The sequence below is a fragment of the Mesoplodon mirus genome (assembly GCF_964341445.2).
Source record: "Mesoplodon mirus genome assembly, chromosome: 13".
NCBI classification, from domain to species: domain Eukaryota; kingdom Metazoa; phylum Chordata; class Mammalia; order Artiodactyla; family Ziphiidae; genus Mesoplodon; species Mesoplodon mirus.
Genome location: NC_138989.1, coordinates 40,877,841 through 40,896,535, shown reverse-complemented (window position 1 = coordinate 40,896,535; position 18,695 = coordinate 40,877,841). Strand labels below are relative to the sequence as shown.

General features: G+C 35.6%; 1 protein-coding gene across 4 annotated transcripts in view; it reads right to left on the bottom strand.

The window, feature by feature from the left end:
- Window positions 1-646: 646 nt before the first annotated feature.
- Window positions 647-18,695, bottom strand: part of IMPACT (impact RWD domain protein) — a 34,890-nt gene continuing 16,841 nt past the window's right edge. For 2 of the 4 annotated variants that reach the window (XM_082641426.1, XM_082641428.1), the window contains 7 exons: window positions 17,566-17,651; window positions 13,410-13,532; window positions 11,441-11,538; window positions 9,276-9,349; window positions 5,804-5,894; window positions 4,123-4,257; window positions 647-3,187 (listed from right to left, as the gene is read on the bottom strand). In XM_082641426.1, coding sequence (XP_082497552.1) covers window positions 3,119-3,187; window positions 4,123-4,257; window positions 5,804-5,894; window positions 9,276-9,349; window positions 11,441-11,538; window positions 13,410-13,532; window positions 17,566-17,651 — 676 coding nt within the window. In that variant the 3' untranslated portion in view covers window positions 647-3,118. Of the gene's footprint in view, window positions 3,188-4,122; window positions 4,258-5,803; window positions 5,895-7,071; window positions 7,202-9,275; window positions 9,350-11,440; window positions 11,539-13,409; window positions 13,533-17,565; window positions 17,652-18,695 lie in introns of those variants that run through there. The other 2 variants (XM_082641425.1, XM_082641427.1) reach the window with 2 other exon arrangements.

Genomic DNA, 18,695 nt, shown 5'->3' with positions numbered 1-18,695 from the left:
GGTTTTGATAAATATACTTTAGTTATGTAAGATGTTACTACTAGGCAAAGTTGAGTATTTTTACAACTTCTTGTGAGTCTATCATTAGTTCAAAACAAAAAAGATCAATTAAGGGAATTCCCTGGCAGTCCAGAGGTTAGGACTCTGTGCTTCCACTGCAGGGGGCACGGGTTTGATCCCTGGTCAGGGAACTAAGATCCCGCATGCCATGTGGCGTGGCCAAAAAAAAGAAAAAGAATAAAAAAAGACATCGGTAGTTTTACCTACCAGACTGCCTATTTTTCCACATCTTTGACTGATATTCTAAGCATATTCTAATACAATGCTAATCAGGGTGTAACTGATGAAACTTTTCTACCGGGCAACTTGGCTGAACCAGTCGAGCTCTTAGAATGTACAAACATTTGACTAAGGAATTCCATTTCTGGAATTTTTCCTAAGAAAGTAATCAGAGATATATACAAAAATCTGCAGACAATGATTTCATTTTTCATAGTTGCTTATAATAGTGAAAAATTAGAAAAAACCTAAATATTGGAAACAAGTATAGTTTATACTACATAGTTAGTATATTTTGATATACCTAGAATATAGAATACAGTGTAGCCATAAGAAATTAAGCCATAGAAGAATATTTATTGACATGGGAAAATGTTAACAATATACTTCTATATGAAATATGCAGGATAGAAAACAGTATATACAGTTTAGTACCATTTTTATGGAAAGAAAAATAGCCATATATACAAAATCATGCATAGAAAAAAAATAGAAGGACGTACATACCAAATGTTAGTAATGGTTATCTCTAGACAGTGGAATTACAGGTGACTATACAATTTCTGCAATAAATTTTACCTGCCTTCAGGCAGTATCTGCTTCATGCTATTCTTTCTTGGTTGTGATTAGTTTGATATAATGTCTCTTCAAATAGGTATATATCAAATGTTTCATGATATATACCTCCAAATCATACTGCTATTCCCATTACTTGCTACTTTTTAAGAGCAAGTAGCAAGATGCTACTTGCTCTTACAAACTGGCATATGGAGAATATTTCTAACTAACACAATATACTATCAAATATGCCACAGCATAGATCTGGCTATGGAAAATTATTATTTGGAGAATTTGAAAACCTTCTAATCAAGAGAAATTTTAAATAGACAAAAAGATACTATAACTAGTTAGGGGTCCATAATGAAGAGTGTAAAATAACTCACGTTCCAGAATTGGAGACTTTTGGGTCTCTCCTTTTTACTATCTGACTTTGGGCAAAGGATATTAGGTTTTTTTAGGCTGGAAAATGTGGTTAATAAAAGGAAGAAGCAAAAATATTTTTTTTAATAAGGGAAAATCAGAGATAAAAAGGTTTTCTATAAAGACCTAAACATATGTTAGATAAAACAGCTAAAAGGGAATCCAAATTTGGTGTTGCAGAAAAATTAACTCACATTCATTTTTCTGTAGCAGCAATTCTTACTGTTTTATATCTTCTTTCACAGGTTTTGACATGCCAAAATTGTGAAATTATTTCAATGTTAATTAATGGTCTTTAAGTTCTTTAATTATTTTAACAGTTAATACATAAAACATACTTAATTTTTTCATGGACTCTGAGGTAAGTGTTTTAAATAAATATAGGTTACAACAATTAAACACACTTACAACAAATATAGATTTTACTTCTCAGAATCCATCCTAGTGTAAAGCTGTTTACTAGATTCTTATTAAAAATACCAAGTTAGGATGTTAGATCTCTTAAAGGTAAAGCATCAGAGAATAGAAAAAAAATCTGTGTCCACTCTTCTCTGATGTTTTCCATGCTCCAGCACCATCCCAAATTGCTTCCTTATTTCTGTTTCCTCTCTCTGGAAGGGAATCTCAAGTAAATCTGTGACCAATCAATAATTTTTAATAATTGTTTGCAATCATTATGTAAAAGGGAACAGTTAATGACTTATATCTCATGGATAAATTTATTGTCTAGATGCCTAGAGGTAAACTGCACAACTTGCAGATGAAAGAAGGAACTTTTATAAAGCACTGATGAAAGCACGATGGAAAAAAAGAGGGATTTTCTCTGTTTTTCCAATCAAAGATTTGCTCCTTCTCCCCACAAAGTCATGGAGTTGAGAAAGATAGCTGGAGGAGTGTGGATGGGAAATGTGCATCCCATTTACAGAACTACACAACACACTCTCACCTTACACCAGTGGTGTTCTGCCACCTCTACCCCATTCCATAAATGTTCCATTAACCATAGCACAGCTTCTGGCATAGTTCTGATTTCTCAATGAAGATCACAAGAAAGTACTTCCAGGTTGTTAAAAGAAACCAGAATATTACACTAACACATTTTGGCGGTGGGAGGAGACTACTGGCACACCATATTTATTGCTTAACAGTACAAGAATTAAACAAAAAAAGTAGAGACTAGAAAATCACTTTTTGAAATTTCACAATCACCAATTCGCGACAGAAACTGAGGCATAACACTTATGCTAACGAATCTGTTAGATGAATTATCACTTCAGCACATAACTGCAGATGGATACTCCTGGATTTTCACTTAATCCATCACTCCATGAGCACTATAATATGAAAGGTGACATACTTATGAACTAAAATCACAAGAAGAAACTCCCTAAGATCAATCTTCAGTGAGCCCCTATTTCAGTAAGCCATACGGAGCAATAAAGAGCAGTAAAAGGTAATATTCATTTAACAGAACGAGAATCCCAATGACAAGAAATCAGGTATTTATATTCCTCTAGAGACACTTCTTCCCCACCTAACAAAGGCACTTGACATGTAATGAAATGCACAGTTAATTCAGGTACTGCCCTGGGCAACTGTTACCTTCCTAAAATTGTATGAAGTGGTGATTAAGTTCAAATTAATCCTTCTGAATCAGCCTGAAACACTCATGAAAATATCACAAGTTCTCTATTTTTGGCAGATGATATAGCCAAAGAAGAAAAGATAATATTGGTGTCCCCAATGAATTGGCTGACTTGAACAGTCCAGGATTCTCTCTCTGCACAACATATTCCTTGATGACTGTGGAATTTGTATATGATTATAGGCAAATTAACCTTTCATACAGTTTCAGGTATTAATGTTCACTCCTCTTCTTGTCTTTTCTTACTTTTTTGTTCTTTCCCAAAGTCTTAGATGATTCCTCCTGAAAAAGATATAAATCAATGTAGTATCTTCCTACATTTATATGAAGGTACTAGCTTAGGACTCTTAAATCTAGTCATATAGAATATGTATGATAGTGAAAGTATAATTACTTCCATATGTACCATCTTTCTGTTTTACAGGGCTCTTTCATTTATAGTCTATTTTAATATTTCCGAAACAATCAAGGATAATCAAAGAAAATACTCATTTATCTCAGTTATCTAACAGATTGATGTTTGAGTAATTTCAATATTATTTATGTTTATTTTTTTAATTATTTTTTTGTGTGTGTGTATTTTTTTTTTTTTTTTTTTGGCCACACCGTGCAGCCTGTGGGATCTTACTTCCCTCACCAGGGACTGAACCCATGCCTCCTGCAGTGGAAGTGCAAAGTCCTAACCACTGGACAGCCAGGGAGTTCCTCTCGATACTATTTAATCCATTGTTCATTTACCAAAGTAAGGCAGCAAAGTTTAAATAAAATAGATATGAACATATCTGAAATACAAGACAAAAAAACTCGAAGTATAAAGGAAGAAGCATCTAAAGGCATGCCAGGGGAAAGGGGATACACTTTGACACCAACAGAGAATGTTAGAATTTTATAGATGTTTAAAGACTATCCAGTTCACTGTAGCATTAGCTATAAACTTCTATGGGTCTCAGTTTTAGGGAGTGGAAATGAACTGGTCTTTAAGGTTTTTATAAAACTCCATGAATCTACAAAATTAAGGTTTGAAGAGATGAAGTGATCCTCCCAAGGTCACACAACTGATCTGACTAAAACCTAAGCTTCCAGTTTCCTAGTCCAAAGGTTTTTCTAATGCACCTCACTCGTTCTGCTTCACTCTTAATTTTCTTTCTCTTTTTTCTTTTTAAATTTCACAGGCAGTGGTGAGAAACTCTCTAGATATAATATCAGTAACCACTTACCGGTGAACTTGTGTAGTTCTTCTCCACTAGAATGTTTCTGGCACAGTTGTTGATATGTTTGAAGCGATCTGGTCCTAGCAAAATCCCTCCATACCAGCGTGATACGACCACCATGACATTTCTCACATTCAAAATCTGTTATTTTCAGAAGCATAATTACATACAAATATAGACAGGTACAGATATGAGTTTTAAAGGAAAATGAAAAAACCCATACATAAAATTGCACATAAAATTTCCCCGACTTTAATGGCAGAACCATGAGTAAGCAGAGTGCGATTTATAACAATTCAGGGGACAGAATGTTAGAATGAGAAGGGAATTTGGAAAACAAACACTGTGCTCCACAGTGTCCTTGAATTGCAAACTTGGGGACCACCAGGCAGAGTGAAGGGGAGATCATGCAGTGGGGTTCCAGTTCTTGGTGACTTCAACCAGAATAGCTTAGCTTAGGCAGTTTTTTACCCCTAGGTCAAACAGCAACACAAAACCTGCTTCTGAACAAAACAGCTAGAGATAACTGGGGCTGCATGGGTAATCACTAGCGCCTACCAGTAAGGTCTTCCTCAGTTTGACATTTGTCACATGCTGCCCTTAACGTGAAGCCCACCAGTCTACAGGCCTGACCCCCACAGAGTTCCTATCAAGGAAAGGGCCTGGTTAGAAAACAAACCTCCACATACAATAGCAGAAGAAACTACAGCAACTACCTTAGGAAAAAAACAATCCATTCTTAAAATTAATGAACAATCAATGATCACCAGACAGATGAAGAAAATCCAGCATCATGAAAGAGGAAGGACAAGATAAACAAACTAAAATGGACCAGGAAAAATTTAAGGAAGAAAACATCTAAAAAAAGAAACTCTAATTAGTATACTCAGAAAAATTTTAGAAGATATTGTATCCATAAAAGCAGAACAGCACACTATGAAAAGGGAAAAAGAGGGCTTCCCTGGTGGCGCAGTGGTTGAGAGTCTGCCTGCCGATGCAGGGCACACGGGTTCGTGCCCTGGTCTGGGAAGATCCCACATGCCGCGGAGCGGATAGGTCCGTGAGCCGTGGCCGCTAAGGCCTGCGCATCCGGAGCGTGTGCTCCGGAACGGGAGAGGCCACATCAGTGAGAGGCCCGTGTACCGCAAAAAAAAAAAAAAAAAGGGAAAAAGAGAACAAGAAAGAACTCTTGAAAATTAAATACATGGTTGCTAAAAAAAAATTTTAATTTGATAGAAATTTTGGAAGACAGTCAAGAAAATGTCTTAGAACATAAGGCAATGAGATGGACAACTTAATAAAAAAAGAAACATTCTGGATCTACCCAGAAGTCCAATATCCCAACTAACAGGAGTTCTGCAAAGACAGAACAGAGAAAATAGAGGAGAGGAAGTTGTCATGAAACAAAAAGGGTAAGTTTTTCCAGAGCTGAAGATAATCTTCTATTGTCTACAACTGAAAGAGCTTGAAAGCACAGCACTCGTTACTAACCTTTTGCTTTCTGCCCCACATCCAGCGGTTAAGATTATCTATCGATGTTTAAAAACTAACTACTAATAAAACCAAATCATCTCATGTTATATAGGCTAACTGATATACTTATTCCTAAATGGAATTTAGGAATGAATTTTGTTGAGAAATTTTATGGTTCACAGAACAGGATTAACAGGGTTTAACTCACACTTACCTCCATGAGGTGGAGAAGACGCCCCCCAGCTGCTGTTTCCCCGTCATCCTCACAGTCCTGTAAGAAGGTCTGTTTATCCTCACAATATATTCTAGAAATACACATGACAGTGTTACACTTTAAAACCTTGAAATATTGTATTCAATAATAAAAGTTACTCCTTCATATTTGTTGCCATCAATTTACTTCCAAAATCAGCATACTTGTTTTAAAAAAATCCTTCTTGAACTATAAATTAGCTATATTTTCACTGACGATTTCCTATCCAGTATGCTTCACTTTTTATATTTTGGAAAGCTAGGAATCAAGGGTACCTCCTTTAAATCAGAAATGCTACAATTATGGGAAGGTGAGTTTACACATCTGACACTTTCTCCACTTCATTTAATCTTGAAGCTGAGATTATAGAGAATAGTCACTAAAAAACGTTTACTGAGAATAAACTGTATATAAGCATTATAGGCACATAATAGGTGCTATGAAATGGTATAAAAGAAATAAGTGGTGTACTCCTGTCATCAAAGAGCCTAAACTCCAGTGAAAGAGAAAAAAAGTATATAAAAAAGATGGAGGTGATAAAACCAACATTAAATTTTATACTTTCCTAACATCTTATTCTAGCCGCCAAGCATTTATCTATCTTCCCCATTCTAAGAATTATAAGATTTATTTTTCTCTGTAATTCCCCGTGGATAGTTATCAATATCAGAGATAAATCATGGTATTTTTACCCATTTAAATTATCTAGAAAGTTAGCATGGGCTACATTGTAGATGAATAAGCTTGGCAAATAAGTGTGAGTTATAAAAAGAAAACAGTGCCAGTTAAGGTATGCCATCTAGTGCATTTTTTAGGCCCCTACAAATGGTACCATCTAGGACTAGGCAAATATAGCAAAGATATCTTTCCAGTTATGGTGATAAAAAGCCAAATACTACCTTATCTATACACCTAAGTCAATTATATTAATTGTATTATAGCAATCCTATTCATTCATTCATCTTTCCATCCACCAAACCATCTATTCATTCATTCACTCAGTATATATTTACTGCCCACCTACTATGACCAAGCTCTACTATTATTTAGAGTTGGCCCCATTTGAAGAAAAGAAAGTTAGTACTATTAAACAAAATTTTATATGGCAAATTTAAGGCAAAAAGGATTCCGGGGTTGAATTTATAGAACAAATGAAGAAATCTGACTATATAAATCAGTACTGTTAGGTTTAAAAAAAAAAAGGAAATACCATGGACATTTTCACTAACCCTTTCCTCACATGCCAGGAAGATAATGATGCAGCATCTGATAGCTGTGTGTACCAGTAGCCTGAAGAGTGCCCCATAACTCCAAAGCAGGAACACAGCCCCAGAACCAGGAAGTAACCTTAAAAGGACCCTAAGCATTCAAAATACACAACACAAAGTCCATGTACCAAATAAAGGTTATTTCTTTAACTCCCAGTGGAGTCCTTCAAGCCTCCACTTTATGCCTTTTTATTGTTATCTGACACACAATTCTGACAAGCTAAGCTCCTTCATTCCCAAGCATCAATTATATAAGGGGGTGAGTTGGAGGGGCTGCTACATGCAGTCATGCTGACATCTGTAAGAAGTGACAGGTGATCACCCATTAATAAGCAAAAATACTCAAGTACTTAAAAAAACAAAAATATGGGGCCTGAAATAGAGTATCCAGCCCATTATTTAACTTTTGATAACTTAAGATCAGTATCATGTCCAGCAATTGTTGAAGGTGCAGCCAACATGGCCATGTAGGAATAAGATAGAGATAAATGAAATTAGATTCCCAAATTCAGCTCTACCACTTAATGACTACATGATCTTGAAAAAGTTAACCTTTTTACAGTGGCACAGTTGCTGAAATAATTAGATTTAACTTATGTAAAGCACATAACACAGAGTAGGCCCTCAACAAACACGTGGGACAAATGAATAGTACCTATTAATACTTATACAGCACATTCTAATCACTGAGACCAAGCACAGTCTAATCGCTCATTTTTATACTGATGACCCTAACTCACCAAGAAAAAAACCAAAATTCTGTGTAGTGATACTCTAATAAGTAGGGAATTATATAATAAATAGTTTTTTTGGTAAGACTGAACACTTAAAGGGATGTAACTTACTAATATTAAAAACTCACCTATCCAAAGTGATAAATTTTTTTGAGATTTTTGAGTTTTAGATAGCCTAGATTTTACAAATAGTCTGAATCACATTTTAAATTTGCACGAAATTCCTATGTCTATATTCTGATTTTAGTCCTAAACTATGTTCTGTAAGTCTGTACTAATTTGCATATTTAAAAAATATACCCTTCATTTCTTTACTAACAAATCAGCAGATTTCTATAAAACCTTCATACTCAAAACTAAAAGACATGTAGTGAAAGAAGCAGTCTTAATTCACTGCATAAACTGGTTTAAAGAAAAACGTTAGAAAAAATTTGGCAGTATGTATCAAGAGTTTCAAAAATGTTCATACTTTTTGATAATTCTACTTCTAGGAATCTATTCTTTTTTCCTTTTTAATTATACTTCTGTTTCATTTCAAAAAACAATATGAAACAACCAGAACCTATCCTGAGGAAATAATGCAAAAAGTACACAAAGATGTTCACGGGACTATTCTTTATAATACTTAGAAAAAATGAAAAACTTGGGCTTCCCTGGTGGCGCAGTGGTTGAGAGTCTGCCTGCCGATGCAGGGGACGCGGGTTCGTGCCCCGGTCCAGGAGGATCCCGCATGCCACGGAGCGGCTGGGCCTGTGAGCCACGGCCGCTGAGCCTGCGCGTCCGGAGCCTGTGCTCCGCAACGGGAGAGGCCACAACAGTGAGAGGCCTGCGTACCGCAAAAAAAAAAAAAACAACAAAAAAAAAAAGAAAAAATGAAAAACTAAAACAAAAAGGAAATGGTTAAATAAATTGTGGTATGGAGCCTCAAACAAATATTATACAGCCATTAAAATAATGTTTATAAAGCAATTATAACAACATGGAAAAATGCTTTTGTTACATTAAGGAAAAATTTTGATACTAGAATAAAGCATTGAAAAGAATCAAAAAGAAAATATTTCACAATATCAGTTACACTTAATGGCAGAAAATGGTTAACTTTTCCTCTGATTCTTTTTTCTGCCATTTCCAAATATTCCACACATGATTATTACTTTTACAGTGGAAAAAAAACACATAATAGTTGTTGTTTTTTAAAATCATGCATCAGTTTTCCCCATTTTTTTTAAAATATTTATTTATTTGGTTGCACTGGGTCTTAGTTGTGGCAGGTGAACTCTCAGTTGCGGCATGTATGTGGGATCTAATTCCCTGAGCAGGGATTGAACCCAGGCCCCCTGCATTGGGAGCGCAGAGTCTTAACCACTGCGCCACCAGAGAAGTCCAATTTTTTACCAATTGCACATTCCTAAAATTGTGATGATCACTTACCGGTATGCATAGATGTTGTGGGTGGCACTAGCAATTTTCTTATTCTCATACAATTTGGCAAGAACCATTTTCACCTTAAAAACAGCAGTAATGTAAATAAACTAATGTATACTTTCTATTTGCTCTGTAAATAAATGCTAAAAAAACCTTAAAGCATATTGATATACATACTATTGTAGTGAAATTAACAAGAGTTATTTAAAGACTCAACTACATTCTGAAAAAGCCATTTCCAAAGTTTTCTCCCATTTTAGGGGCAAAAACTGGTTCTCTAATTGGTACAAAAATGATAGACCTGGTATTTTTGACCACCAGTTATCAACAAATATCTGAGCAGTAACCATGTCCAAGGTACTTGTATATAAGAAATTTTCCCCATACTGTATAGAGAAATTTAAACGAAAATATAAGAATTTCTAGAAATGAGCTCTGAAAACTTACCAAAGTGACAGGTACAGAATAAGGGTATGTTCCAAATGTTATAAAACCAAAACTCTCTCTGGGAGTCAAATAAGGTTCATAGAGGAGGTAACAAGAGCCAGGTCTTGAAAGATAAGTGACAGTTCTGCATCAAAATGGGAGAACGGGGTGGGGCAAGAAAAAGCCGGTCCACTTAGAGGAAACAGCATGTACAAACGTACCAGATTTAGTAAGCAGAAATAAACGATGCTTAGTTAAATTGGAACTTCATATAAACCACAAATTTTTTTATTATAAGTATGGCCTATGCAATAATGTTTATCTGAAATTCCAATTTTAGCTAGCTATTCTGTACTTTATCTGTCAACCTTAGCAGGGACATAAAAGAGAAAGGTTCAAGAAGTGACCAGTAGTTTTATGTAGCTCTACCTTAGAGTATGAATGAGATGACAGAAGATGTATCAGAATGATTAAAGTAGGGTCTTATCACAAAAGGCCTTGTATAATGTGTTTAGATTTTTTCCTTGTAGCCAATGGAAATCAGCGAAGATTACTGGGTATGTGGGGGAGGAGTGACACGTGGTCAGATCTTTTAGAAAGGTAGTTGGCAAGGGGCATAGAAGAAATACTGGAGGTAAGGAAGACTAAGCTGGAGATACAGAGACCAATTTGGATCAGAAATTGTGCAATCTTGTGCTTCTCAGACTCCCAGATTCCTGATCAATAAAGTAGACACTGACCTCTCAGATTTATTTCAGCTCTCACAAATTATGATCCTGTAAGTCTAAGTGACTATAATCAGAAATGGAAAAAGGATCCAGTATGGAGAGATTCAGAATGCAATGTCTAAGGAGGACCCTGGCAACAAGATTATGAGCAATGGCCAAGGGCAAAATAGGGTTCCTGAGAGAAAAGCCCAGAAGCTTGCACCAAAATCTGTTATTTTGACCACAAATCAATGAAGGAAAGAACTTCCTCTTCCAGAGACTAAAAGAGAGTGAAAAGGCAGCCTGGTGCAAAAAACTGTATTCCTATAGGTCAGGGCTTTAGAAGAATTTGGAGAGACCAAAGGGAAGAGACCAATGCTTAAAACCTGTGGTAAGCTAGTAAGACTTTTCTGGTTAATTTAACTTTATAGGTGTACTGAAATTGTCTCTTACATTAATAAAGTTTAGGCTAGATTATAGCAGCAAGGAAGAAGAAAATGATTCTGCTGAAAAGAGACTGAGAAAGACAAAGGCCCAGGAATACTATTTTTGACTGAAGATTTTCCCATATAATATCCTTTGGTGGATATCAGGCCACCTAAAATCAGGAAGCAGAAAGGAAAAGGAATTCAGGTTAGGAAGACTGGGCTCAACCAGTCTGTCCACTGTCCCCTTACTTGGGCAACAATAGAACAAGCTAGGTTTTATAGAACTCCCACATGATAAGACATAATTTTTCAACAAGCTATTGATATTAAACATCATAATTTTCTACACCACCACAATGGGTTTTTCTTCTTTGAAAATTCATTGGAGAGTTAAGCCCTAATCAGAGTCTGGATACAATTTTGAAAGCAGTGATAAACAGAAACAAATGTTCCATGATTCCCAATAATTTGGAGTAGAAAATTAGCAAATAATTTTTATCTTGCATGAAAATTAAACATAATAGTAAAAACAAAGATATTATTGCAAAACCATTTGCTTGAATTACTTTGGTAAAACAACATCAAAGTGAACTGGACACAGTAAGTTTACCTGTTTGGGACAAACTACTGGAGCCAAGTGTGCCTGAAAAGTACTTCTTCGGTCTGTGATAGGAATGCCATGATCAATCGGAGGTAATTCTTCAATTTCTATAAATTTAAAGAATTATATTACTTTTATTTTTTAAATTCTTACATTCAAATACTGAAAAATTGGCAATGGTATAGTGGGGGGAGTTGGGAAAGAGATGTAAATTATATGGCAAATCAACTCAAATAACAAATACTGGTTGTCTATTAAAATTAAATTATAATTTTAAGTAAAAAGTTTCCTAATATACTGTACATTAACATAAAACTACTTGACTTATAAATGATTTTCACCTGCTAAGGTCACCCAGTGGTAATGGTAGGTTGGGACTCAAATCCTGGGCTTGTTTCAGTTGTATAAGTTGGTATAACATCTAATTTTTAAGAGTACAAAGGGGTCCTGAGACCAAAAAGATTGACAGCTGCTAATATGGAGTATTTATTCATTTTACTGCTGATGGACCTCTGGGTTGGGAAATCTATGACTTTATTTTGTATAGCTGTAATATAATGTCTTCTGCTAATAAAACTGTTCCTACGTCATAGGATTGAATTAAATGTATCAATAGTACACCAAGTTGGTATTCCATCAAGTACTGTGATTTCCAGTTATTCTGCCTTTTAAACAAGCTTAAGAACCATTAATTTTACCCTTAACTTAGATGAGAAACTTACCAACCATCCTAGCTGCTGCACCTGCCTCATTTAGGATGAAAAGTTATTCAGAAAAAAAGAATTTAATTTTTTTCTATTTCTATTCACTGATCTGTTGAATCTTACCAAGTCAGTTTGCTTTATAAGTGATGAAACACTTCAGGTAACATGTGTAAAAATATTTCTGGAGCACTTTAAATAACTTGCCAAAAAATCACTGCACTGGTTTGTGGCAGGACATGGCGAGAAGCCAGGTTTACGCAGGATGTTCTTCCTTCCCCCAGTAGTGTTCTCTTCTTGAACAGACTGTGACCTCTGCGCTAGTACACTACTAAGGCCAATAGGAACTGGATACGATTTATTATGACTATGATTTTCACTCTTTTTCTTTTAATAGTGGATCTTCTTTCCCAAAAGACATCATATGCCAAATCTGCAAATATGTGTATGAATAAAATGGGAGCTACTTAGAGTGAAACAGCAGCAGGTATCCTGGGTGTTCTTCCCCACTCATTCATGGCTTCTTTGTCCCCTTCCACTAATACTGAGACACTATGCAAGAACTTTAAATTTTCATTTACTGTTTAAAAGCTACTGTATAATGGCATAGGGAACTCCCTATCTTCAAAGAGAATGAACATTCCCTCTTGTCTATCATGTTTTTGTAAGAGACTTGAGGAAACGAACTATATCATTCAGAATTTTAAAGTACTAAAATGGAACATACTTTCTGATAGAAATATAGAGCTGATTTATCACATCAACCTATCCATAAGCTGAATACTACTTTATCATGGAAGAAATTTGCTTAAGCAAAAACTAAAATCCTAAAGGCATTTCACTAGCTTTAATTCAGTGGTTGTACCTTCAATTATTGTACTTATATTTGTGAGCAAAGACTAAAATTTAACTCTGAGCTATCAGTAGACAGCTAAGGATTTCAAAGTAAAAACATAAAAGCAGGATGTGAACTGAAAACATTAACACAGCTTTTCTTAGTTTCAATTTCTCTCACCACTAATTCAAAACTCTAGATAAATAGCAAAAAAAAAAAAAGAAAAAAGTAAATTCTATTTTTTTCCTCACCATTCTGATATACCTAGCAAACACCAAAATGGCCAGGAGACAGGAAAAAAAATAACCCAATTCTCTACAAATTAATAAGAATTTCCTAAAATGTGAGTTTACTAAATTTCTATACCATTCCAAATGGTATAGAAATTCCAGTCATAATGCTACCATCCCGCTTTCCTCAAAATAAACTAATAACATTATACCTGTTCGATTTTCACTGACATCAAAATCCAATGCTTTAACTGGATTTTCTGGTTGACATGCTAAAATGAGATCATCTTCACATTCAATATCTTCCTCTTCAGTTTTCTTCTTTACGTCTGGGCCTATGTGGATATGAGACATGATGAGTGATCAGAAGACAGTAAGAAATTACACTTAAAAAACCATTAGTCTTGGTCTCTAAACACCAGTTTTCAACAGAAGGGACCAGGGCTCCTACAAGAAGTGGTTGACTCCAGGGTTGGGACAAGGAAAATACAAGATGAGCCTGGAATATCTTGTGATTCCAGAGAGTAAAGAAATGTTCAAAAAACAATGGAAACTTATAAAAAGAACACAGGAGCCTACCTGAGAGCTCTCCTAAAGGCCAAACCTGGAACAATTTGAGCAACAAAATAATGACAGTATGGAATTTTAACTCACGAAATAAAATGAGTTCATACTAATATAAGTAATCAAAGAAATAAATGTGGAAAAGAGACATCTTGTTCTCAGAATAGAATTCCAATTAATCATAGCAAGAAGGAAATGAAAATCACCATATTGTTACACCACCATATTGTTTACAAATACTGTTCATAAGATACACTAATGGATACTAAAATCAGTAGGTTAAAGTTTAAGGAGGAATAGGGTATTAGCATAGCCTCAAAGTATCTCCCCCAAGATACTTATCAACTACAAAGGGAAAGACAGTAACTGATAATTTTATATGTCAACCTGGCTAGGCCATGGTACACAGATATTTGGTCAAACACTATTCTAGATGTTTCTGTAAAGGTACTTCTTGGATGGAATTCACATTCAAATCAGCTGACTTTGGGTAAAGCAGATTGCCCTCCATAATGCAAGTGAGACTCCAGTTAAGACCTTAAAAGAAAAAGGACTGACCTCCCCAGAGGAGGAGGGAATTCTGCCAACATACAGCCTTCAGACTTGCAGTATCATTCCTTCCCTAGGTCTCCAGGCTGTCAGCCTACCTTGCAGAGTTTGGACTTGCTAGCATCCATAATCTCATGAGCCAATTCCTTAAAATCAATCAATCTCTCTCTCTCTCCCCCTCTTTCCCTCTTTCTCCCCCCCACAACCATTCCTTCCCTCCTCCTCTCTATTTAAAACACACACACACACACACACACACACACACACACACACCTTATTGGTCTGTTTCTCTGCAGAATGCTTGATTAATACAGTAACTTTACAGTGGAAACATTTGGAAGATACCACCTTAACCAAGGGATCAAGGTAAATATCACCAATAATAAAGCATATTGATATCATTAGCTCCTTGATATAATACACTTGAAGGATACAATATCATTTCTGTGATATTCTTGCCAAAATGCCTAATCTTACTCCAATCATGAGAAAACAATGGACAAATTCAAATTGAGGGACATTCCACAAAATAGTGTCAGGTCATGAAAGGTCAAAAAAGTGAAGGAAAGACTGGGGAACTATTTATAGACTAAAAGGGAGTAAGGAGAAATAACAACTAAATGCAACAAAGAATCCTAGATAGGATTCTAGAACAGCAGAAAGAACATTAGTGGAAAACTCAGTGAAATCTGAATAAGCTCTTTATTTTTTTTTTTTAATATTTTTAATTTTTATTTTTTTGCTGTACACGGGCCTCTCACTGTTGTGGCCTCTCCCGTTGCAGAGCACAGGCTCCGGATGCGCAGGCTCAGCGGCCATGGCTCACGGGCCCAGCCGCTCCGCGGCATGTGGGATCTTCCCGGACCGGGGCACGAACCCGTGTCCCCTGCATCGGCAGGCAGACTCTCAACCACTGCACCATCAGGGAAGCCCCTGAATAAGCTCTTTAGTTTAGTTAATATTATACCAATGTTTGCTTTCTGTTTTTTATAATTGTAATATAGTTATGTAAGATGTTACTAGGGAAAGCAGGGTGAGGGATATAACAGAGCTATTTCTACTACTTTTGCAACTTTTCTGTAAGTCTAAAATTAGTTCAGAATTTTTTTAAAGTGTAAATGGTATGTAATTACTTCAAGATTTAACATTTCTGGGGTTTCCTTGCTGGCACAGTGGTTAAAAATCCACCTGCCAATGCAGGGGACACGGGTTCGAGCCCTGGTCCGGGAAGATCCCACATGCCGTGGAGCAACTAAGCCTGTACGCCACAACTACTGAGCCTGCGCTCTAGAGCCCGCAAGCCACAACTACTGAGCCCTCATGCCTAGAGCCCATGCTCCGCAACAAGAGAAGCCACCGCAATGAGAAGCCTGTGCACCGCAACAAAGAGTAGCCCCCACTCGCCGCAACTAGAGAAAGCCCATGCGCAGCAACGAAGACCCAATGTGGCCAAAAATAAATAAATAAAATAAATAAATTTTTTTAAAATTTCACATTTCTATAGTAGAAAAAATGAAATAATAAAGAATAAATATGTACTGAAGATTAATAGTAAAATAAAAATAAATTACTTGTCAAGTGGGTACCCTGGAGAAGAAAATTCTCATGAGATATCCTGATCACTAGCTTATACCCTTATTCATTCTTTAGAATTATTAAACCTTCCATTTCAATATGAAGTCTAGAAAATTTCTAATCAAAAAATTCCAAACAAAATTTTTTCAAATTATAAATTATACAACCTAAATCAGTAACTCGAAAATCTTTAGTGTGGCTAAACTAAATTATAGATATAGGTGGGAAAGGGAAAATACCATTTTAAGATCAATACTTTAAAAAACTTCCTAATAGTTCAGTGATTCCGAGCTTTTTGGAGTCCTAAATTTTTGCTTATATTCCATTTTTGCAATTATCCCACACTCTAGAATCGTGGATTGGCAAAACTCAATTTTTGTTTTGAGGTTTCAAAACTCTTCTCAGATGCCCTGAAATGCTGCAAAATCAGAACATGAATCATAAAAAGTCAAGGAAAATACTTCAAAAAATATTGTCCCATGATCAGAATATCTTCAGACCATTTATCTCTTTGATTTTAATGGAAGCAGTAAAAACATTTGCTTCTGTAGAAAAATAGTAAAATGCTCTGAAAAAATATATATTTCTATCAACTTTAAATCTATACTGATTTTGGTAAGGGAATCCTTAATAATTGGTTCCATGTAAATAACCTTCTAAAAATTAGTAAACAGACTATTGGGTTTTATTTTTTTTTTAATCCCTCTTCTCCCCAAATTGAAAATAATTCTATCAGTGATAATAATACAACTCTATTTGGAAATAAAATGAGGCTTAGTAATTTTCCTCTCTAAAGGGCTTTTGTAGTAACTGGAACAAAGACTAGCAAAGTAAATAGAAAACATAAGAAATTTCTATGTTGTTGTATATTATGATTCAATAAAACTATAATAATAGAGCAAAATATCAATTTTCAATTTTCAAATGTCCTGAAATTATAGAGTGGTGATGGTTATGTAACTTTGGAATAAACTAAAACCCACTGAATTATACATTTTAAAGAGTGAATAATCATGGTATGTGAATTCTATCTCAAAGAATCAACTTTCAAAGTCAATTTTTATATCTTAAATACTGGTTAGTGTGTTTTCCAAAGTTCTTTTTCTATAAACACTACACTCATTTGAAGCTAATGTCTAACTTACATAGTCCAATAATTCATGAAGAATGTTACATGGTTCATATTACCATGGTAATAGTCAAAGAAAGCAAAGATTTTTTTTTTTTTTTTTTTTTTGCGGTAAGTGGGCCTCCCACTGCTGTGGCCTCTCCTGCCGCGGAGCACAGGCTCCAGACGCGCAGGCCCAGCAGCCACGGCCCACGGGCCCAGCCGCTCCGCGGCATGCGGGATCCTCCCGGACCGGGGCACAAACCTGCGTCCCCTGCATCGGCAGGTGGACTCTCAACCACTGCGCCACCAGGGAAGCCCGAAAGCAAAGATTTTTGACCCAAGTTCTTTAAACATAAAATTCTATTTCTATAAGAGTTTATAGTAATATGAAACCAAGGAGGCTAAAGCTTATAGAAAGAAATAACCATATTTACATGAGTAAAGAACTTTCCAGAGAAACATATTTTATCATATAAAAACATAAAACAGCATACAGATCTTCATTAGAAGTTTCAATGAAAATATCTACATGCAAATTTAATTACTGTAAATTAAAAGAGCAAACCTACCTGGTTCTGTCATCTGAGATTTTTGTATTAGGACATCTCTTATTTTCTCCACCCACAGGTAAAGAATACTTTCACCAATATTCTGTCTAAACAAAGTTCAGGGAAAAAAACTGTTATTAAAAATTTCCTTCTCAGTGGCATGGACATATATACACTACCAAATGTAAAATAGATAGCTAGTGGGAAGCAGCTGCATAGCAGAGGGAGACCAGCTCGGTGCTTTGTGTCCACCTAGAGGGGTGGGATAGGGAGTGTGGGAGGGAGACACAAGAGGGAGGAGATATGGGGGATATATGTATATGTATAGCTGATTCACTTTGTGATACAGCAGAAACTAACACACCATTGTAAAGCAATTATACGCCAATAAAGATGTTAAAAAAACTTCCTTCTCAAGTTCAAGAAAATATAGACATATTTACAATCTAAGAAATTATATGCAATCTAGCCGTGCCTTTTTTTGGAGCAGGGTTGCCGTGCCATGCAGCTTATGGGATCTTAGTTCCCTGACCAGGGACTCAACCCAGGCCCTTGCAGTGAAAGAGCTGAGTCTTAACCACTGGACCACCAGGGAATTCCCTAGCCATGCCTTTTAAAGAGGAATTTATAAAAACATGCAATTTACTAACATTTGTGGATGAGTATTTAATACATCAACATTAAAAATTCCAACTGGCTCCCAAGTTAAAATTAACATTGCTCACTTAAAATAAGTGGAAGAGTTGCAACCAAAGAGGGGAAAGAAAATTTCTGAACTTGAACTCGATGAATTAAGATAGATATAAGTATGATTTAGTTTCTGTCAGTGAATATAATTGTAGTATTGATGCCCAGTCATTGCTTGCCTTTCTAAACTTTTTGAACAATTTCAAACCACTTTTTTATGTACTTATTTCAACAAATAAGAATACAAAGCATTTGAGAAACTCCCTCAGAAAGCCAATTTACAAGACTTAAAAGACAATCAATGGAAAACTTTATATTCTTATTTTGTTTTGGACAAAATATTCTATTGCCCAAATTGATTCATTTTGGTTCCAAATAGCTGTCTCGCTGCCTCAGATAATTAAATCCATCTCAAAGGCTCATTGAGAAAAAGAACATGTCATAGTTCATGTCCATAGCATTAT